The following is a 22766-nucleotide window of genomic DNA, read 5'->3' on the forward strand; positions in this document are numbered from 1 at the left end:
ACTGCGCTTTCTGGTGTGCAATAGCTGTGGTGTGCATGTGTCAGTTAAACCTCAGAGACATAAGGATGTACAGATGTTTTCAAAAGTGTTCATTTTGAAATCATGACTAAGGAGTCGGAATATAATTTAAATGTATTTATTGTATTTTATTGAAATAAATCATTCAAACTGTTTGTTTCTACTGTGTGAAAAGTACATTATCCATTTTGACACCAACATTTGAGATTCTTCAGGAAACAAACCGTCTCATTTCGGATCCTGTCACACGACTTCCCCGAGCAGTTACAGCATACGTGATCATCTTCTTAGGCATTAAGGATATTCCAACTATCTCCAGTCTAACCAGCTACACTGATTGAGAGAAAACTGGTGCCGTATAGAACAAAATAGAAGGTAGAAATACATCTGGATTTATTTTTACAATCAAGTGAATATAAGTTGATCAAGTCTAAAAGGAACGGAGATGACGACATGGTTCTACAGTTATAAGTTTACATTCCCCGTGTTAAGATGTGATTGCTTTACTACAACTTTGGTGGAAATGGGGCTTAGCTATGAGTGTTAACTATTATGGATTGAAATAAATCTCAAAATGAAGGCTGATGAATGAAGACAGGTGGGGTTTTACAATCAAAAGTTTAAAAGGAAAGATTAAGGCATCTTGTTGAAAGAAAGACAACTGGTTTGTGTTTTGTGAGTATGGCTTCGTGTTAGTGTCTGACGTCGATATCCCTGACGCTCGTGTTAATCCGAGGAAGACGGTCCAGCTAACTGAGAAGGCCTCCAAATAAGCAGGTGTAAGGAATCAAAAGGTCTTTCTGATCAAAACATTTTTTCCTCCGCTCATGTTGTCATCACATCTTTTCCTGGGGCTGACGATAACAAGTACGCCTCTGGTCCCTTAAACATCACCTCTGTGGCGAGCAGATCAGGCGGCCAGACGCTGAGCCGCCAGCTCCTCCGCATCGTCTCTGTTCTCGTTGATCTCTGCCAGCGTGCGGACAAAGCGGGTCCACTCGTCGTTTCGTGGAACCGCAGTTTGCTGGGGGGGGAACAAAAGAGGCATGAATAAAACCTCAAATACAGGAAAGATCACAGCTAATGCTTCATGCGCTCGTTAACATGGATAATAGCCTATTTACATAAACAAAATTAAATCCACTACACGCTGACAGGATGAAAAGAGGCATAAAAGCATATTTGATTATTACTTAAAGCACACTCAGAAGAAAAGAGTCCTGCCATCTCACCTCTCCGACATCATACACAAGAACTCGTCCATCAGAGTCTCCCACGGCGATTTCTTTGCCAGAGTGAGCCCACCTCACTCTGTTCAGAGCTGGGTTACCCTCCACTGTGACGCTGGCGGTAGGAACCTAAAACAACAAAAAACAACAATGAAAAGAGTGGAAAAATGCTCTGCAACCTTTAGTTTTATAATTCTGTTTAGCAAAGAAATAAGAAAAATATCTAAGACTTGAGAGTTCCTTCCCTTTAGATGCAAAGGAGAACTGAAAATGGACGTGGTGAAACACGTGTGTGCTGTCAGTAAGAGTGTGATACCTCCGTGTCGTTGTTGAGGTTCCACAGGTCCAGATGACCCACTCCGTCCACACAAGCAAACAGAGCAGGGTGAGTCGGAGACCACATGACGTCATATACGTAATCCGAGTTATCTTCAAATGAGTACAGCGGCTTGTTGTTCTGCACAAAATAAAGGGGGAAGAAAGATAAAGAAACATGACCTTAAAAGTTTATATATTTCCTGCATTGTCTATGTATACACACAAGATATAACAATTTGATATACTTACAAACCTACTTAATGGATACAAAATGTGACGATGATTTTAGCTCAAGGAATAGCTTCATCACTTTGGTCCAGTGAAAAGCTTTTTGACAAATATTTGATGGACTTTTTTTATTTCACACCTGGTGCGTGTATGCTTTCCACTTTGCGTCGCCATCAAGTGTCAAATATTTAGCTTTATGAACAAATACCTGCAATTCTGTTGTCCTTCTTATCAGCTGTACTTTGTTTTGAATGCTTTTTGTTAGCAATGACTGTGCTCCATAGCAGTAAGCTTGCTTAAACAGTATTAGTCTCACAGAGCTAGTAGTGGCTTTTCAATTTGAGGAATATAATTATTTGTTGGGGTTTTGATCCTGAAGTATACTGCAGTTACCATGAACAAATGCTGGAGGATATAAAACCTTGTAGAGACACAAAACACACCGAGGGAGGAAACGTTTCCCTTCACACCGGTCTTTTCGTTTTTCAGCTAAATCAAATAATCCTCAGTATGTCAAGACGTTGCTTTTACCTTGGTGCTCCACAGCTTGACAGTCCAGTCGAAGGAGGAGGTGACAAACAGGTGGGAGAAGTCCAGAGGCCCTGCAGCTGTGTGGCAGTCGATCCCTGTGATGGGCCCCTGGTGGCCCTCAAACATCTCGCTGATGCCCGCTTTGCTGCAGAGCACAGACAAGATTAAGTGGCGAGTGCAAAACATACAGACTAAAGTGCTAAACCACCTAAATTAAGAAGGGGAGAGTTGTTCTCGTCATAGATTAAAGGAATAACATTTAAAGGTGGGGTAGGTAAGTTTGAGAAACCGGCTCGAGATACACTTTTTGTTATATTCCATGGAATGCTCTTAACATCCCGATAGCAATGAATATCTTGTGCTTTGACAAAAAATCCATAAAAAAATATCATCTGTGGAAGCCGTAATACTGTAAAAAGCACGACCAATCATTTTAGCCGGTCCGGATAAAATAACTGGATGGCCTACTTGCCTGTCAGCCTTCCATCTGTGCACAAACTTATCTCGTGCCCTCATTGGTCATGTGCGCGTTCGTGTGTGTTGGAGGAGGGGCTCTGTAAGGAAGTAGCAGATTTCTTCCGGCTGTGTATTTTCAAATTCTAGCGCACTCGAGCTGGTTTCTCCAAAATGACCTACCCCACCTTTAATGTATTTTAAAATAGCTTGTTTTCCTTTAAATCGAGCATGAGAAATGTTTTTTTAAATCATCTGGTGTTCGCCTTTAGTCGTTTGAATCACAAGTCCATAAATTGCATTAAAGGAAAAAAACAAAGAAATGTTAACAGTTGACACTGTTTTGTTAATTCTCTCTATTCTCTCTATATTAGCACAGAAGAAGACCCCCCCCCGGACGTATACACATTAATCATTTACTTATATGGTGTGATTACCAGCAGGGTGGCAGAAGTGCTGCAACATCTCACCCACATGTTGCAGAGCTGTTACCCAACTGATGCTCTGATAATTAATGTAGAGAGGTAAATACTCAGCATGAGTGATGCTTATGCATTATTAACTGCGATGAGAGTATCATACCATTGTAAATGAGCTGGAAAATTATTCCGCCAATTACAGAGGTGATGCTGCCGTGCAAAACCTAGCAGCTATCCCCTCTCTGCGGTCTCCGGGCAAACTGCAGGACGTTTACCGTGGCAGCTCTGATTTAAGCCACATTTCTCTGCTTCTTCACCAGAGGACCAAACACCATGAGGGGAGCCCCGGTGTGTTAGATGAGAACATTGTGAGATGAAGTGCAGTTTTAATTCTACCCGGGAATACGGACTGTAAACAAACTCTCTCACCCAGCGAAACGTACTGAGGAGGAGAAAAAAGGACAGGGAAAAAATGATTTGTTTCCCCTGCATGTGTGCCCTGTTTATGTTGAGCGACCTTTGCAAACATAACTGACAAGCGGAAAAGAAAAACAGGAAGACTGGGCAGGAGTGAAACCTCAAACAGCAGGAGATCAAGTGTTGGATTTGCGTTGCACTGGGAAGTGAGTGGGCTATATTTATTTGACACTCGGACCGAGGTGGGCCCAACAAGCCGCCTCAGTTTCCTGGACCGCGGTTTGCTTATGAACACACCTTCCATGACGACACGACATGTAGACGGAGCCGTCCTCGCTGCCCACCGCAAAATTGTTGACATCTCCGAGAGGGAAAGACATGGAGGTGACAGCTACAGCTTTGGACTGCTTGAACACCAGCTCCATGCTGTCCTGTGGAGGCGAGGCAACACGGAACAACATGTTTAACAAGCTCCCCCGCTCACGATTTATGTTAACACAAACTCTGCCAAGCACAACCTATAAAATTCACTTGACAGTTTATTAATGCATATTCTAAATTCAACTCGCACGTTATACAAAAAAAAGGGAAGTTTGACATTGAGGTCTTGGCAGCACAGATGAAATGACACAGCTAGCAAAGTTAATTTCCTTGAAAGTGAAAAATGAGTTGTAGAAAAAGAAAATATGGTTGAAGTCGGTGGGATATACCAAACGAAGGAGCCCAGCCAATATGTTTGACATTTAGCATGAAATGGACAGGAAGTGAGTGGAATGAAAGACTAAGGAGACAGACGTTACACAGAAAGAAAAAGCTAAGCTCAAACTGTGATGTATTATTAACTAAGCAATTCAATTTATGGTTAAAACTTTAACACCGGGCCGTTAATGTCAGTCAAAAAATAGTCCTCTGACCACCCATAGGAAAGAACCCACACACATGTATACAGTATTAAAATATTGGCTATACATAGAATAAAATACACTTTATTGTAGAGCAAAGGGAGGAAAATCTCACTCAGGACAATATTAACATAAAAAAATAAACAAAAGATAAAAACGATATGTCTCTGTCATTCATTTAATATCCAGGATGACAGCCTACACTGCTTTGTTTAAAATAACTGTAGTTATTGACCACATTATTTGCATTTGCAATAAATAAAACCTTTGTAAAATTGGATGTTACCTGTGGCTGAGAGAGCATGTCCAGACTCCAGGAGCAGATCTTGCCGTCGGTGGAGATGCTGATCAGGTTGTGGGCGTTCTGGGTGCCGACCACATTCACACAGTACACAGGGTGCTGCGAAGAGAGTGAGAGGGAGTCATTTTTACTTTTCTGCTCCATGAGAATAAAGCATGATCTCACTGTGTCGGTCGTTTAGAGTACCGTGTGAGCCGCTGCTGACAGGGGGGTCCTCTGCACCGGGGTCCTCTTGTTGCTCCGGTTGTCCCACAGCACGATCTGTCCCGAGTACGTACCCCCCACCACAACGTTGGGGTGGAATTTGGCAAAAGCAGCCGACATTACAGCAGACTGTCAGAGAGAGGGAAAGATAGAGGAAGAGATGGGACAGTTAGAGTCTCCAGTGATTACAAAAACATGTTTATAATGAATGTCTGTGCTGTCATTCATATCAACTCTTTACATGCAGGTTACAACAAGCTAGTTCAAGGACTCAAATATTTGATCTCATCCTTTGTGTGGTGTGATAATAAACCTTGAATAAACCTAAAGAAACGTTGCCAAGCCATAAGGAGGTCTGCCTGCTCCAGCAACGCCAGATATCCTATGGCATGGGGTTATGAGGTTATGAGGTAACCCTAATTGAAGGAAATTGGGAATAGCTGGAGGGACAAGCTATTGCCAAGTATTTTTTCAATTGTTTTGTGGTTTTATCAAAATTCTCCTGCAGAACTTGATAATCTAATTATTATTCCTCTTGTAGAATTGCTAAATTAGGCAATAAAAGTCTCGAAATGACGGGAAACTCTCCGCCATCTTGCCCTCTTTGGCACAACTCTTTATTTTTAGCAGGAGGCAAACCATTAGTCTTCGCCCGGCAGCAGAACTCTAATGCTAAGTGTCTGGAAGATATAATCACTGATAGGAAAATAGTTTCATATAGTACTCTGAAAGGAGCAGTATAACATAAATGATACCTCATTCTTGCCTAACCAACAAATATACTAATAATAATAATTAAATCCAGAATGCATACATTGGTGCTAATGGCAACAGAGACTGGTATTGATGATAAGTTATAGGATATTGTTCCCAGGAAAAGACTATTATTACATGTTGTTGTGTTTTAGTGTATACTGACTTGTAACCCTATCTCTATCTCTGAGTAGTCTTAATATACTGGTATTGACTAGAGTCGGGATTTTAAAAACAATTAAATATTGATATCATCTTAATAATACACATGTGAAAATATGCTGAAAAATATCCATTGCCTCTTTAAAAAGATCTCTTTATTTTAATTTGTTCACTTTTTATAGTTTTGGTTACGGTTTAGAGAGGTGTGGGGATGAAAGATATAAGGTGCTTAATTTGTTCTGGTATTTAGGATTCCTTCAATGATACTAATGAGACACTAGCAGCTGAGTGTATGCACCCCCCCTGAAATGGCTTTCTCATTCAGAACAATGAATACTGCATTCATTTACTCAGAAGATAGAGAGAGTCATTTTTAGAGGCAAAGAACTTGGTAGGGTTTTCCACTGAGCTAACTGACCACCATGCACACTTGTGTCCAATCAGGTTCTGGTTGCGGTGCATTGCTGTGTTTCATATCAGCAACAAGTTGGCATAATGAGAATATGGAAAACATCAAACTTCATCTCAAAGTCAGAGCTGTGTGTGTTCGCTCTTTCCCAAAAACCTTTCATCACTCATGCCTCACACTGCAAATAAAACAAACCACGAGGCTGGATTATTATTAAACTTTTGATTTACATCTTGGCAAAACATTTTTTTCTAACGGGACTTTTCTTGACAAAAGTTGTGACGCATAGTTTGGGAATAGCTCGTTATGAGTGGATTTTAAGGCGCGGAGAAATGTGCCTTCACACTTCTGTTCAGTTTTATTCATCTGAGCAATATGCCTTCATCTACATCCGCTGTGGCGGCGGCAACATGTGGTTCTACTCAACTTGTCTTGCTGAGGCAGCCTCGGGGCAGGCAGTATAATAAGGCTGGGCAGAGCGGAGGAGCTGCTCTCCCTCTCTCTGAACACAGAGCCCTTGTTTGGATGCACATGATAACCGGCCCTGCCCCACACACTTAATGCTGCTGCAGCACTGCTCAGATTCTCCTGCACCACAGGTCTTCTCCAGCGCCTCGTGAACATGTGTTTATGGATGAAAAGTGGAGGTGGATGCCAGTATGGTGAACTCACAATGTGGATGAAGGGGTGTGGGAGGAGGAGAGAAGGGGGGAGCAAACTGGGGATGGTTGGATGTGTTCCAAGTTTGTCAAGGAACGAGACCCCCGTGGGGAGAGAGGTTGGAGACAGAAAGCAGAGAGGCTTTTTTTCTTGGGGTACCTGACAGTGGAAGACGTACTCCGGTGTGGCCTTCTTGTACTTCATGTTCCACACTAAGGCCACGCCGTCTGGCTCGTGAGGAGCCTCCTCGTTGTTGTTGTATGAGGCAAGCAGCAGTTCAGGATACTGGTGACAGAGAAAGAAGAAAAAAAATCAGCCTAAATGAATGTCGGAGGAGGCAGACGTGCCCCCTAGGCTTGGCTCCTTGTGGGAAAGCCTTGCCTGCCCTGTGTGGAGCTTATGAATGCCTTTAAGAATGAGTAACCTTTCCTCAAGATTTATTGCTCGGTTAAATGTCCCTACCCGCCCTTAGGAACTTTGGTTAGTTGTTATATATTAGTTTTCTTCATAATTTTACCCAAAAGTTATTGTTCTGAAAACTAACAACTGTGACTAAAACAGAGCAACTAATTGAACATCTAAAACCCACTGAACCACATATTAAAAACACGGGTGGATAATGACTCCAGAAACCCAGATGTAAACAAACCATTAACCTCTGCCGCTTCTCGTGCTCGAGATTTACAGTTTGAGAAATCTGAATTTCCGATCACGAGGGTATGGGTATTGCTCTGAGCTGGTAAACACAGTGAACAAAGAGTTGGTGTTCAATCACTGTCAGAAGCCATTGCAGAATCATGCATTAAATGACCTTAGACACCAGAGGAAACAAATCATTATGGCTCCCGACTGAGTGACAATGTGTGGGACATAACTTACTTCTCCTGGGGGACTTGTGGCCAAAAGTAAATGCTGTCAAACTCGAGACATGTAATCATAAAGCATTATGGCTGAGCAAAGCTAAGTTGTTTCAACAGCCAATTAGCAACACGAATGCACATATTGCTTCTGTTTTAACACACGTTTTAGGCAAATCCTTTTGATATTTGCACACAACTTCCAAATGTTTTTTTTTTAAGAAACAATTTAAACTATTGGTTTATTTATAGAAAGTTGTCTTAAAAAGTGACCTGCAGGGACCAGTCTAGGCAGGTGACGACGCGATGTTTGGACCAGCGTTCATCCATGAACTGCCTGTTGAGGGACAGCTTTGTACCGGCCTGGATTTCACTGGGGAAAACAAAGCACCACAAATCAATAAAAACACTCTTTCAGAAACCAATTACCGTGTTTTCTTAAGTACTTGTCTAGTTCTACAATTATTACCCCTCCTTCTCCTCCAGGTCACGACCGCTGTAGTCGAAGAAGAGGTCCACATGCTCCGACAGAGCTCGCTCAATAATGCGAGTGCTCTGGTCAAAGAAATTCGCAAAATCTTCGGAGTGCAGGATCTGGAGTTTTTCCTCCTCTGTCAGCTCGTGGGGGGCTGCTGCACAGAAAAGTACAGACACACTGAACTGCTGATCACTGCCATTAGGATGTGGCATGTGATGCACTGCTTCACAGGAATAGAAACTTCAGTGCAACCATTATTATGAAAATCACTAGTAAAACTGAAGTGGCTAGATTTCTATTACAAGTATGCAACATCAGTGGTGATGGAATACCTTCCTCCTCCTCTTTCTGGTCCGGTTTCTCAGTCTGAGTCTCCACTGCTGCTTCGACTGGAGCACTTTCCTCCTCTTCTTCTTCTTCTTCCTCAGCTGAGAAGAAAGATAACTATGTTAAACACTAGAAAAATACAAAGAGTCAAGTTGTATACAGTTTCTAGATTACTTCATTTTATTATCAATAATAGTAGTTTTTCAGAATACTTTTTAATCCAACAAATCTGTAACTCATAACTTTGAATTTTTCCTAATACATTACTCTTGTGTTGTATATTCACAATTAAAAATACACAACGTTACATTTTTCGAAGCTTTATACATTCTTAGGGGTCTATTTTTGAAGGGGTCCAAGGAAAAATAATTAAGAATATTTTACACTTAAAAAGTAAAAATCCAATTTAAGTAACAACATTCTCGTGACAAGCGATCATGCCTCCATACAGACGTTTCACACCTTTTGCTCACTACGTCTCTCACATCAATTATTTTCCTTTTTCAATAAAAAGCTCCACCCGGTGATTATGGGCACGACCAAAGACTGATTTTGTATCTCTGCCTTGCATTTGTTTGGTTTGTCAGCACAATGTCTCCTTTCAAAAAAGGGACCTGCTCCTCTAAAGCAGGGAAGTTTGCCATTTGTGTTAAAGGGACACAGCGCAGCGGGTGTCTTGTTGTCAAAGGGACCCCTGTCTTTCCTAACTGTTAATGAGACTCTAGCCATTCAATAGAAAGTCTAGCTGACAGTGTAGCCGTTTCCTCTGTGTCCCAGTGGCAGGTTGCCCCCTTCCAGGCCACAGGGCAGCGGGGCAGAGGGTGTGGAGCAGCTGCACGGACCCGTCCCATTGGTCCGGCCAGATGACAGCATGGTGCAAAAGCAGATGGTGATGCTGGGATTGTCTTTGCTCTTCAGAGGTGGCATGGGGATGGCACAGAGGTTTTCCGCCTGGCTGCCTCGAGACAAGCTTCTCCCTGAACAGCAAGCCCGAGCAATTACCATCCTAGCAGGAGGTCCTGCAGCTCCCATTCAACCTCAGAGAATGTACAACAAAATACAGGCCCGACCAGCTGGCAAACTGCACACCGGTTCTACCTCAAAGAAGATGAACACGCTTTTTCAAAACACATCTCTTAGAGACGGTATATAGCCTATGCTTTCAGTGTAAAAAAAACAATAATAATAGCAAAAGCAGGACAAAACAGATTCATGGAGAGAAGGGGAAATACTCGCCTGGTTCCTAGAAGCGTTTATCTTAGTATGAACCTTATAGTTAATCTGAGATAACAGCACCACATGCCAGAATTTCCTTCCTACGGAGATAATCTAAATGATAATGTCATCCGTCACTTTGTCCGCAAAGTGATTTATCCCCTTTCTCAGATGGAGGTTTAGGGGAAGAAGGTTATTGGGTACACTGATGAGTTTACAGAACCGGGTTGATGACACAAGCCATTTCAATGTACGGCCATACTCTGCAACCAACAGGAGAAGGTTCAAATCTTTCCTTTCAAGGGCCTCAATCAGGCTTAAAGGAAAACAGTAATCACTGTCTTTCAGCGAGTCCCGGCCGTGCTCGTCAGCCCTCTCCCTGGTGAGGCAGCCAGAGCAATCAACCTGCCAGGCATTAGGAGCGGATAGACAATCTGAAAATAAAGGGTATAATGCACCTGCCAGCCAAAATGGCCATTTGGAGAAAAGCTAGTGATCCTGGTGACCCCGCTGTGGATGTGTAGGGGGGGAAGTAGGGTCGAAACGATGGTGGGGGGGGGAGTGGAGGAAGGGAGGGGGGGGGGGGGGTCTGCATTTAACAGAATTCACCCGGATCACCGATGTCCCTTACACTGACACCTCCTCTCAAAGCAGCCTCAATTATGGCTTTTGTTCCACTTAAGAAATAAAAAGCTTTTTTTCGGGAGCTGGACAGGAGGGGGGGGGGGGGGGGGGGAATAATCACAGGTCTTAGTGAATGGACAATACATTAATGCAAATACAGCCAGTGATGTTCAAAGTATAAAATTAAACGACCTTTGCTCCCCGCTGCAGGTGTCTTCCACTTTCTATATGTCCCCACACAAAAAGGGTCTGACTTCAGCACGTGCAGCAGGGTTTTCTCTATCCCTGCCTCTATAAACACCAATAACTACACAATACGAAACTCTACCAATACCCAAGCAAAAAAATCCCAGACCCAGTTTTTTCAGAGACTGAGATCAACCATTTTCCATTTGCCACACCAACATTTGGGGTTGTGTGTTGTAGTGTGGCAAATGTCAAATTGCTGCAAGCCAAATAAATGTCAGATGTCCATCAATCTGATAACACTCAGTCGTCTGTGAAACAGGAGCATAGTGTTTTCAACTTCTTCAACATGGTTACACATGTCTAACACTGAGGTCTAAAGATCACACTCGGCACGACGGTAAGCAGAAATCCGAAACCAGCACTATCTTCCTTTAAAAACAGAGTCTGTCACAGGTAATATAAATACTCATAACATTGAAAAATACTCATAACATTGAAACATTTAAATAAATTGGTTGTAAAGGTGCATATAATTCACTATAAACTCCAAAAGAAATCAGATTTGTTCCAAATTGTCCATAAAAAATTCAAAGCTACTGTATGAAAGAGGGATACAATGGATTAGATTAATAGATTTAACAGTGGTAATAATCAAGTGCATAAAAGCTGACCACGATAACAAGTGGCACTTCAAACAAGAAGGCCATTAAGGGCTTTTGTGATAAAAAGTTCTGACCTGCCACTGAATTCAGAGTGATTAAAACAATCGTATTTAATTAAATATTAGATTTATTAAGCTGCTCTACGTACTTATATTCCTGAGAAAGCCTTTTTAAATGACACACACACACACACACACACACACACACACACACACACACACACACACACACACACACACACACACACACACACACACACACACACACACACACACACACACACACACACACACACACACACACACACACACACACACACACACACACACACACACACACACACACACACACACACACACACACACACACACACACACACACACACACACACACACACACACACACACACACACACACACACATCTTACTCCATAATTACAGCCTCTTGTTGAAGAGTGCATACTGATGCGGCATATTACCTACTAGTGCAGTCTGAGAATACTGCAGCGATGGCACAGATATTCACCAGGGTTATGGCTTGAATCAACACATTCACTAAGAGTACCTACAGACAGAATAGACTAATTCAAATTTTAAAAAGGACACGATGCTGTTCAAAGGGAAAAGAGAAATTCATGTCAAAATTCATAGACATCTGAGAGGAAAAGTAAACAAAGAATGCCAGGTTCATGACGCAACACTGTCCGCATTTATAACAAATCACATAACCCGATGATGCATTCTCTTTGACTGTTCAGGTTTTCTTTGTCTGGGTCAGTAGGGCATGTGATGTTAAAATCTTAAATCTGTTCCTCCCTTCTGCCGGTGTCTTGCACACACTGTGGGAAAACCCTCGGTGAGCAGCAGCCGGGGCACGGCCGCCGCTCCCTCTAATGCCGCCGCCCGCTGACCTTGAGAGTGCCGCGCCGTTGCTTCCTTTTGACAACATGATAAATCGCTCAATCAGAGACCAGGACTGACGCCACCCCACACATCAGAAATGCGCCGAGGGGAGCAAGCCGGGAAGGGGATGCCGTCTCATCGAGTGCCAGAAGTGATGGTGTGAAAATGCACAATGTCACTGAGTGTGTTTTGTTATGTGCCTGTTCGGTGAAGGGAGAAGACAGGGAAGCGAGGGAGTTGATGAAATGATTACATAGTGGCAGAGAGGAGGAAGGGGGTCTCGTGTTGAACAGCTGGCAGGAACCATCGTTGGTTAACACAGTTTTACAATGCCCAGCAGAGTCCAGAGTAAAGAGCGATGAAGAACAGAGAAATGCTCTTCCTCCATCCATAGCTCTGCTCATTGTTTTCCACAGAAGCACACAATTTCATCTTGCTTATGCTGCATGCCACCTGAGGATTTACTCGATGGACATAAGGGAAAAACGACTGACAATCTATGATGGGGATGCAACGATTTATCGATCGAACATTGGCCGATGTTTCCAAAGGCACTAAATAGGGCGACATTCCATAATGTTTATCTGTTTATTGCATCACTTTTGCGACGGCTAAATGCTGGGTTGTTTTTTGTGGTTGGACTGATACCTGTAGCCAGCTGCTGATTTGGAGAAGAATCTTGTGGCTTCATTCAACTCTGGCATGATGTAAGAGCGTAACAGGTGCCGTGCACATGTGTGACTTTTTTATAAATACTAATACAAGTAAAATATGATGTCCCTGTCTTGGGGAAATATCAGCAACAAGTAGGTCAGAATCTTCTGTAGGCAAAACAGAAGAGTTTCAAAGACAGCCCTTTTCATATTTCTAATCCCTTTTACATGTAATTACATTAAAAGCGTTGCTGTTTTATGTAAATACTGATTTTTTTTTTCTTATCGATTAAGTAGTTGTAAAGCAGCCTCAAAACAGCTCTTAAATCAGTACATTTTTAAGAAAACATATTTTTTATTTGAAAGTATAAATATAAAAGATTGTTTCAAAAATGTGTATGATTAAATGTGTGCTCATTTGAAAATTATAATTAAGATGTCTTTGTTCCCAATACAGAAAGGGTAATACAAATAAAAATAAACACAAGACCTTGTAAGAATATATTGCTATGAAACCTTAAAAAACTAAATAAAGATTTGAGTGTGCCTCCTGTCATTACATAAATCAACCAAGGATAAGCAGGGCACCCACAAGTATTGCATATTTTATGGAACATGTGTTCAACATGTGGTGTTAATAGCAGCCCAGATATTCTCTTTTGCCAGCCGCATGAAAGCCCCAGCGCAGCAATTACATACATATCGACATGCTTCAGTGGCAATAAGCAGTCGTATGCGCAGCGCTTCTTATCTTCCCCCTCAATCGCATTTCTCCTTCCTGTCACTGCTTTTCTCATCCTGCTCATTAATTATACCGGAGCGGAGTTGGTTGTGAGGTTCAGAGAGCAGGGCTTGTCTGAATTTAATCTCTCCTTCGACTTCTTATGTTTCCTGGGCCTCATTCTTCCTTTACTTTCATCTAAAAATCAAACATTTTCCACTTATTGTTCACTTCCGGTTCCCACTTGTTCTCACATACATCCCCCAAGACCCCCTGTTATTAATTCTGCACAAAACAACGCTTTTGTAATTAAAGAAGCTGTACATTTAAATAGACCACTTCATCCACATCCATTGTACCAATATGTGAGAATCACCTTCTTTTTGCTGAGTCACGACAGGTGTCTGGGTCTCTTTAGTGTAGGACACAGTCTCACGTGGAGGGAAGTCCACTTGTGTGACTTTGGCCATTCCCAGTTTTGGAGTTCCTCGCCTAAAATCACAGAAAAACTCAAGCTTTGCACAGCACAACAAAAATCATACAAAGCATCTGCTATTATTGTTCTTATATTTTTTTGTACAACAGTTTTCACGTATTCTTAGCAAGTGGAAAAAAAGTAAGTAAGCAGATGAGTGTTTCATGGGATGGCATAGATTGCAGAATAGTGTTACAACCCGTGTGAATCAATTCAAAGGTTTTGTCTGAGCACTCTTGCATGCAGACTTTTTTTTTTCCTGGCCTGCATTAACCAAATAATGACTCATGCCATAGATTGAGAGAAGGGAAAATGACCAGGAAAGGAGAGAAGAGAGTGTCCAGTACCCCAGCTCAGAATCAGAGTGAAGTTGAAGAGTGGACGGGTCAGAGTCCCAGTGCAGAGTCCTGGTTAGTGTCACAGCAACAAGGCAGCATTAGTGAGAGAGACAAGCGGGCACACATGAGGAGAGGAAATAAAGTTAGCATTATGGCACACAACATGCTGATTGGATCCAAGGTAACTAAACACAATTGAAACTGAATCTTTTTTGTTTTTCAGTTCAAAAATAAATCTGCCTGCACAAAGCTCAGATAAGAATGTCTGCTTAAAATGCACGGACACACAGCCCCTCAGAGTGAGATGACACAGGGTGTAATGTGCAGCCTGCGGGGCTGATACAGCCTGAACTGTGTCACACCAAAGGCTCTGAGTGTGGTGCAGACAGAGAGGGAGGGAGAGAGAGAGAGAACCCTCAGGGAGAAAACATGACCTCCATGTGTGTAGGAAATGGCCATGCTGGTGAGGGAAATGAGTCAACACGTAGGGGGAACAGCTCCCTCGGCCTGATGGGACACTGGGGGAGCTTGAGTTTCAGCCCAGGGAAGGGGCTCTAATTAGGGGTTAAGAAGTCCCCCAGGCATCACAGCAGCCTGCTGTTTTATTGTTAATTTAGGATCGTCCTAATTCAACGGCACACAAATTAAATAAACATGCACTCAGTTGGTATAAACTCGTCATCATTCACTGTAATGGTATGAGACTTTCTAAAGGATTTTAGTCGTGCTCAGTGGAATCATGCTTTAAATATATTCATAGCCTTTGTCTGGAGTTGAAAGTGATGCAAAGCGAAAACAACTAATATGCTGTACAACACATCTGCAATGTATAAGCTGCTTGAGAGGCGGTGACAAGGACGCTGACATCACATTCTTGCAGGCATAAGCATAACTGAGCACATAAAGAGCACACAAATATTTTTTTAAGATGACATATAAAGCTCAACAAAGCACCAAACATTAAAAAAAAAAGTGCCTTAGGTGGAGATAAAGCAATTCATCCCTCATAAATAATGATGTTTGCATTGTTTCCACACTTGTAATGTACTGTACTAGAAGTGAGGAAAGAATGTTATTACTCAAACTGTTGCTGAGAAATGCGTCTCTGTCTGTCTGTGTGTCTGTGTGTGTGTGTGTGTGTGTGTGTGTGTGTGTGTGTGTGTGTGTGTGTGTGTGTGTGTGTGTGTGTGTGTGTGTGTGTGTGTGTGTGTGTGTGTGTGTGTGTGTGTGTGTGTGTGTGTGTGTGTGTGTGTGTGTGTGTGTACCTGGGTCCCACGGCTCCATCAGAGTCTTGGCTCCCTGCCTCACTCGGTGTGCCCGCCGATTTGGGAGTTGGCGAGATGGGAGGAGGGACTACATGGAGAGACAGACAATAATCATCTGTTACAGTACCAGGACACTAAGCTTCTCACAAGAGAGGACAAATACATTTATGCTGAATGTGTCAATCTTAATGTAGATCTCGACATCCTCGACATCAGTGACCAAGAGCTGTATTTGAAATAAAAGCTTTAACAACACTATGATACCTAATTTGCCTTTATTTATGAATATTTAAAATTATACAATAATTTAGAAAAAGACACACAAAACTCTGATGTTTGTCTGTCTCTGATTCTAGTTTGTCTGCATCCTGTGAGACTCTTGAAGATTGTATTATGGATCTCTTCTGCCACCTGCTGTTAGCAACGAGTCAGTGCTCTAACAATCTCCCTCTGAATGAACTGAACAAATATTTAGGCAGTATACACTGGTATATTATTTACAAGTAGTTGTGAGTAAGGTTGCAGTTATACATTAAATACATGTTTTCCCTTTTTTCCAATTGGTTAGTATGTGTCTTTATCACATTTCTGAGAATGAAAATCTTAATTCAACAAAAATGACTCCAATGAGACATTGACACTTTATACTCTGTCCCTTGTGAACAGCATGAAAACAAGCACAACATATTCTGTTGTTGGACCCCAATTATGAAAAAGATAATAATTACTACTAAGCCGATCAGACTATTATGGAAATTAATATTCCAGTAATATGCACGAGAACACTGATGTTGTAAACATGCAAGTGGCTGTTTGTTACAAAATAAGAGGCATGTTAAAAAAAATCCCCCTAAAACAGAAAAATTGAATATAAGTTTGAAAGTTAATTTATTCAATGACTGTTTAAATATTCACATTTACCCCTTGGTTGTTTCTGAGCCTTTCAGTCTGGTCTTTAACAATTCAAACATAGGATTAGCTGTACTGAGGTCAGCTGACTAGCCAGTAAAGAACATTCCACTGTTTAGCTATAATATATCTGTTGTTATAAATCATAATCCTACTTACTGACATAGAATAATAAATGCAATACATGTGAACACCCTCAAACCCCAGTCAAAGAGCCAAATAACGGTGTAGGCCCTTCCTATAAAATAATTGCAATGTCTGTGAGATATAATGGAAAATGAGGTACTGTAAATGATTTGTTTGTAAAAAAGGTATTAAAGATTATATATGAAACGGGATGTATGAGAGTACAATCCACTGAGTAATATAATACATACCAGCAGGAGTATCTTGGGTTATGCCCATACTCTGTAGCATAGCCTCCGTCTCACGTCTTTTTTTCTCCAGGTCTGTATCATCCTGGTGATTTGCAGCATCTTTTAATTGGTCCGCCTGGAAACAGATCAAGGCATCAACCATTAATGCAATTCTCTAAATACCCACCTTACATTACAGATCACAAAGTGTGAATACCTTCAACTTGTTGATGTGTTCTCATTTCTAGCTCTGTGAGACTTGTGTACATTTTAAAAACCAACTACCTCACTAATTTGCATTGCAATTAAAGGTACTGCCGGATTGTTATTGCAAATAATGTCCAAAAATAGAAAATGCCAAGTGCAGTAACACTTAATAAATTGATGTAATGTAATGCCTATGAACAAAGAACAACTTTGTGTATATGTAAATGTTTGTGCCAAAGATTGTACTTGTCAATAACCTTGTGTTGGAGGTGTGGATTGTTTCTACCTTTTCAAGACCATTAGGCAATGTGGAAAGGTTTTATAAAGCTTATCCCTATCTAAGACATTTATTTTGTTACAAATAGTGGCCTTAAAATATATCTTGCAGCATGTAGATGACCAAAAAATCACACAAATTAAGTGTAGCAGTTAATGAATTTGCTTTTGAATTGAAACGAGATGTTGCAGTGCTCACACTGAGCCACTAAGGTTTTGTTGCTATTTATTCTACATACTCATTTTTACATTTAATACCAGAGAACACTCAAAGCATTTACAAAATATTAAACATACCGCTTGCTTCTTGCGCTCCTCCTCCTTCCTTTTCTTCTCCTCTCTGATTTGAGCCAGGCGTTGCTTCTTCCTTTCAAGCTCTGCTTTCAGCTCACTTTTGTCAGACATGATGCCACGGCTGTGAACAAACAACATATTCTGGTTTGTCTTTGTGTTCCATAAAGAATGCATTCAGAAATATTATATTTAAAATACTTAGTACATCAGACACAAACAAGCATTAAGGCGTCCTGGAGGTGGAGTAGCCTCCTTGTGTTTGTACTGTCTACTGAACAGTGGTGAAATGTATATTTATTCACCCTGTACATAAGTACAAATCTGAGGTACTTGTACTTAAGTAGCCTATTTAAATGGAATGCTACTCTATACTTCACTACATAAGTAATGAGGTAAATATTGTACTTTTTACTGTATTTCAATTGTCTGACAGTTACTATTCAGATGAAAAATGTTCATACATTTGTATTTGTATTGTCCAGTGAAAAACAATGTGTTGTATTTAAAAACCCCTTTTAAAAAGCATTCTCAGAAAGCTCTTCAACTATAATGTATTGATGTAAACCATACACAAAAGGGCACAATAAATGCTTTTAATACATGTTGCTGATAACACTTTTAAGCTGTTGTAACAGTACTTTCACCTTAATCAAGCATCTCAATACTTTTCCAACCACCAGAACTGAAAAATAGTGGGTTCAGGAAACAAAATGCTTCCTATTATTAGTCCACCGTCTCCTGACAGCTGATGCTCTCAGCTTCAGTACCACCTTGCACAGCAGTGGAGACAGCTAGCTAAAATACCTAACATAGCATGACCATCCAGGAGTGTTTTATGTCATCTCTGCAGCTCAGTAAGTCAAACATCCTTGTTTATTGGAGACAAACACTCTCAGTTACTGTGTAACTCGGTTACAACCACAGTCCGGCTGGCTAGTCATTGTCAGCCAGCTAACAGAGAGCCCCACCCTTAGCATGGGGCTATCCTGTCCGCTTTAGTCACTTGTCTCTGACTTATATCGTAAGTTGTAAACGCGTTCAAACGACCACCTTGCTCCATTATATGTTTTATTGTACAAATCCCATCGTAGTTTCATATAAGAGACTGATTGTTAGAATCCAATCGGCCTGTACCGAGGCTAGCCTTCCTTGTTATGAATGGCTAAAAGGCTAGCTTAGCCATCTTTGTTGTACAAGCTTCAGTCAATTGAAATTCATATCACACATAGTTATATGTAATTTATTGTATTAAAATAAAACGTTTTCGGCTCACATAAAACGTGACTTGCACAATCTAACCCACTTTGTGTTGAAAGATGCTTTAAAGTTAGCTTTATTTGTTAGCAGCTAGCTACATCAGTGGACAGGTCCGCAGTGCTGTCATGCGCTTTCAACTGACCGCACAATGAACAGGCGAGTTGGGCTACAAACGAAGCATTGAATACAAAATAAATACAAGCGTGTGATACACCAGCTAACATGAAATGTATGTGTAGATTACAAACCTTTAATCAGGTTTTCTACCTGACACCAGATGCCAAAGAACAAGCCAAAACAAACGGGCTGCCAACAAACTACGGATGCCGGAAAGAGCCAAAAAGACGCACTTCGCTTTTACGTAGCTGTGCTGCTGGCATCCGAGGTCAAAGCAAAGAGGAATCATGTTTGTGAGCATAACATGCCCCCTAATGAATTAAGCAGCAGGGTCTTAAACACTTTAGAAACATATTTGATGCAACACCCGGAAAACAATATTTATATGTTTGTTGTTTTCATCAGCTCTGCTTAATTTAAATTTAAAATGAGTAATTCATGTTGAAAAGCTTTTACAGAACAGCAACACAAACCCCGAACAGTAATGGACAGTGTGGTAACTTATAGAAATATTTATTATAAAATGTAGAAAGTTTGTGAACATATTTCAAAAATCTAAATATCATAATACAACAGAATTAGGAACATTGTGCGTTGTTGGACAGTGTATTCCCAGATTATCTCAATCGTAAAAAGCTCACCATTATTTACATATGCTTATAACAAATATAATTAAACAACAAATACCAAAAAAAATGAAATACTTGCTTAAGTGTAAGATAAAAAATATGATATCTTAATTTTCACTTAAGTGTGAACACATAGGCTACATTCAACACTGGATAAAGTGCCCAGTCTTGAGTCAGTTATTTACTAATAAGTTAGGCTGATCATCTAATTTGCAACTCCTCTTCCTGACATCCCCACAGGTCTCCTCATTAGGTACATCAGATAGCTGAGACAAGGCTGGACCAACTTTGCTGCTGTCCTCAACTCCCCCGTCGGTATGCAGAGTATGCAAGATCTGTTCACTGGGGCGTTTCCAAGACTTTCGAGTGGCAATCCAGAGGATTAGTGCTCCAAAAACCACAAGGAGGAGTCCCAGGACGTTCACAAAGATTGCCTCTGGGGGAGAGTCCTTGTACTTTGGGTCGCTCCTTAGTAATAAAGTACAACAAATAAAGTTATTCTCACTTTAAGCAGCATTAGTACTGTGCAACTGGTTTAAAAGCTTGTATTCCTTTTCAAAATACTTACAGACTAAAAATGAGTTTCTCTGTGATGCCCATGAGTGCCACAGCTATTACACTGGTGAAAAGGAAAAGACCTCCGTAGATATGCAGGGGCATAAACGCTGCTCTCCAGGATGCAGGTGTAAATGGCATCAAGTACATGCCAACTCCAAGAACAAGCTGCTCATTGAAGGAGAAAAAACATCCTCTTATCAGATAACACACTAAAAAGGACTTTTGTTCACAATGACTTGGCATTTTAGAGAAGGTCAAGTGTTTTTTTCCCAGCGTGTTAGTAAAACTGCCCTAGTTTATGTGTTGTTTTGAACCAGCCCTTAGCTCTATAAAAGAAAGAGTTACAAAATATAACAGTGGTTTCAACAATAAAGCTCATTTAGGATATGCAAAAGGCCAAACTGTGTATTATTTATAGCAGCAATATAAATACTGCTAAATGAAACCAGGAGAATTTTGTTTGTAGACATTTTTCAATATTTTCTGACATTTTATGGACCAAACTAATAATCCTGATGAATCAATAAACATTAGTTGCAGCCATATTTACCTGCAGACCGTACAGTATCACAGCTGCGAGGCCCACCCAGCTGTGCAGGCTGTACATGTTGGGGATTTTGGCAGCATTGTGGAAGTCAAAAACTGCCACCATTGATATGACAGCTAGGATGAAGGCTAGTAAGTTCAAGCCAGCATGGATAAACTTCATCATCAGTTTACTGCGATGCCAGGTCCAGGGGATTCTGTAGACTATGATGGCTGCAAGAGGAAGTTACTCTGTCATTCTTGATTCAACAATGACACAACATTGGACACACTTGTTTCACTTTAAAAATTGGCATATCTTCCATTACAATGTTTAAGTAAAGTTTTCATGTACAGTCACGTATTAAAGTTTGTTTGGAAAGGGTTGTTGATAGTGAACACTTTAAGAAACTAGGGAAAGCATTAGGGCCAGACTTAGGAGAAACACCTAAGGGGTAAAGATCTTAATAGAAAGAAATAAAGTTGAAATGTTGGGGAACATTTTTTGGAATGTTAAGAATAAAGAAGAGATACCATTTTGGGAATTAAATCAAATTTTGAAGATTATGTCAAAATGTATAGAATAAAAATCTAACTTCTCTTCTTCAACTTTTCTATCCACAAACAAGTTATTCTCAATAATTATACTTTATTCTCCAAATAAATGTTTAAAAAAAGTCTAACTCCTCTCATTGTTCCTTCCTTATGAATAGCCCTTGTACTTTTCCATAGAAAGCACTATTGTCATTATATTAATGACTTTTAAGGTCATGTTTTTGTGAGGTGCAAAGTTCATGCTTCCATGAGGGTCATATTGCTTAAGATATAAGAATAAATTCATAATTGACTTCCTTAACATCACATACTCCATTTGTGGATGCTACAGTATAAACCTACAAATGAAGTTGAAATTAATTAATCTAACGCAATTTCAGTCATGTTTTTTTAAATATATAAACAGTCAGTGGTAACCTCCCCCTCAGGTCGTTGGATAAGCGAGTCTTGTGCAACTTAAAATCCTGTTTACACATCTTCAAGACAACCCCCACCATACTTGCCAACCTTGAGTCCCCGGACCTTAAAGTCCGAGTGGAAACAGTCCTGAGTAAATCTGATTTTGTCAGAAATCGGGAGAAATATGACCCCGGGAGGAAACCGGGAGAGGGCAATGAAATCGGGAGTCTCCCGCGAAAATCGGGAGGGTTGACAAGTATGACCCCCACATTCCGATTGACCAAAACACTTCTTAAAAAGACTCATTTCTCACCTGTTCCTTGCAAGAAAATAAACCCGATCACCATTAGGACAGGATGCCAGTTGAATTCGGCCGGACCTCCATCCCAGGCTAAACCCTCTCTAAAGTGAAGAACCCATCTTAGCACGAATATTATGGAGACCAACCCAGCGGCCGCGGCGACAGACAGAACCACCAGGAAATGTTTGAAGTTCTCCATCGCCATCAGAACTGCAGCACCGAGCAGCTGCTTCACAAATACATCAACTTCAAGTGGCTTCTGGTGAGGAGGGACCTCGGTCACATGACCCCGAGCTGAGGACGTGAATGGAGGAAACACGTTTTATAAATTTGGTGGTTTCAGAAGAGTTCCAGCAGTGTCTGGGACTAGTTGAAGAAAATCGCTGCATCATTCTCTGACCAAAACATTGATGATTCATCTCAGCGTAGGATGTTTTTTGAGTAATGTTTTTGACTCACACACTGCTGCGTTTGAGTAACACGTGTCTTTAACAATATCTTTGAGTTTCTATAATATTTTATTTCACTTCCTCTGACTTCTTTGGATTATGGGCTGCTGTCCAGAAATGATAGTGATAATGAAAGTCATAGCCGTAATTTCCCAATCGAGATAACCATTTTGTTGTTAGAATGGAGGTTTTTTTAAACGGGGAAAAAAAACTGAAGTTCAGT

At 40.9% G+C, this 22766-nt stretch overlaps 2 protein-coding genes across 5 annotated transcripts; both read right to left on the bottom strand.

Annotated features, from left to right (window-relative positions):
• Nucleotides 1-120: 120 nt before the first annotated feature.
• LOC117481277 (cytoplasmic dynein 1 intermediate chain 2-like) lies at nucleotides 121-19363 on the bottom strand. Of its 4 annotated transcripts, none has more exons than XM_034128907.1 (17): nucleotides 19259-19363; nucleotides 17757-17874; nucleotides 16998-17112; nucleotides 15712-15799; nucleotides 14456-14515; nucleotides 14010-14125; nucleotides 8672-8767; nucleotides 8331-8490; nucleotides 8135-8234; nucleotides 7164-7289; nucleotides 5003-5149; nucleotides 4802-4915; nucleotides 3911-4044; nucleotides 2325-2469; nucleotides 1564-1704; nucleotides 1251-1376; nucleotides 121-1042 (listed from the first exon to the last, which is right to left on the bottom strand). In XM_034128907.1, exons 2-17 carry the CDS (start codon nucleotides 17862-17864, stop codon nucleotides 929-931), a joined length of 1890 nt encoding a protein of 629 aa, XP_033984798.1. In that variant the 5' UTR covers nucleotides 17865-17874; nucleotides 19259-19363; the 3' UTR covers nucleotides 121-928. The 4 variants fall into 4 exon arrangements, with proteins under 4 accessions (XP_033984798.1, XP_033984797.1, XP_033984800.1 ...); XM_034128906.1 differs by having other exon boundaries at nucleotides 8331-8493; XM_034128909.1 differs by lacking the exon at nucleotides 14456-14515.
• A 260-nt stretch (nucleotides 19364-19623) lies between these two features.
• On the bottom strand, nucleotides 19624-22737 carry LOC117481280 (cytochrome b reductase 1). Its single transcript, XM_034128912.1, has 4 exons — nucleotides 22107-22737; nucleotides 20865-21073; nucleotides 20325-20479; nucleotides 19624-20224 (listed from the first exon to the last, which is right to left on the bottom strand). The coding sequence occupies exons 1-4, from the start codon at nucleotides 22297-22299 to the stop codon at nucleotides 19930-19932; spliced, it is 852 nt and encodes a 283-aa protein (XP_033984803.1). The 5' UTR covers nucleotides 22300-22737; the 3' UTR covers nucleotides 19624-19929.
• Between the last annotated feature and the right edge of the window lie 29 nt (nucleotides 22738-22766).

Source organism: Trematomus bernacchii, unplaced genomic scaffold, assembly GCF_902827165.1.
Source record: "Trematomus bernacchii unplaced genomic scaffold, fTreBer1.1, whole genome shotgun sequence".
Lineage (NCBI taxonomy): Eukaryota > Metazoa > Chordata > Actinopteri > Perciformes > Nototheniidae > Trematomus > Trematomus bernacchii.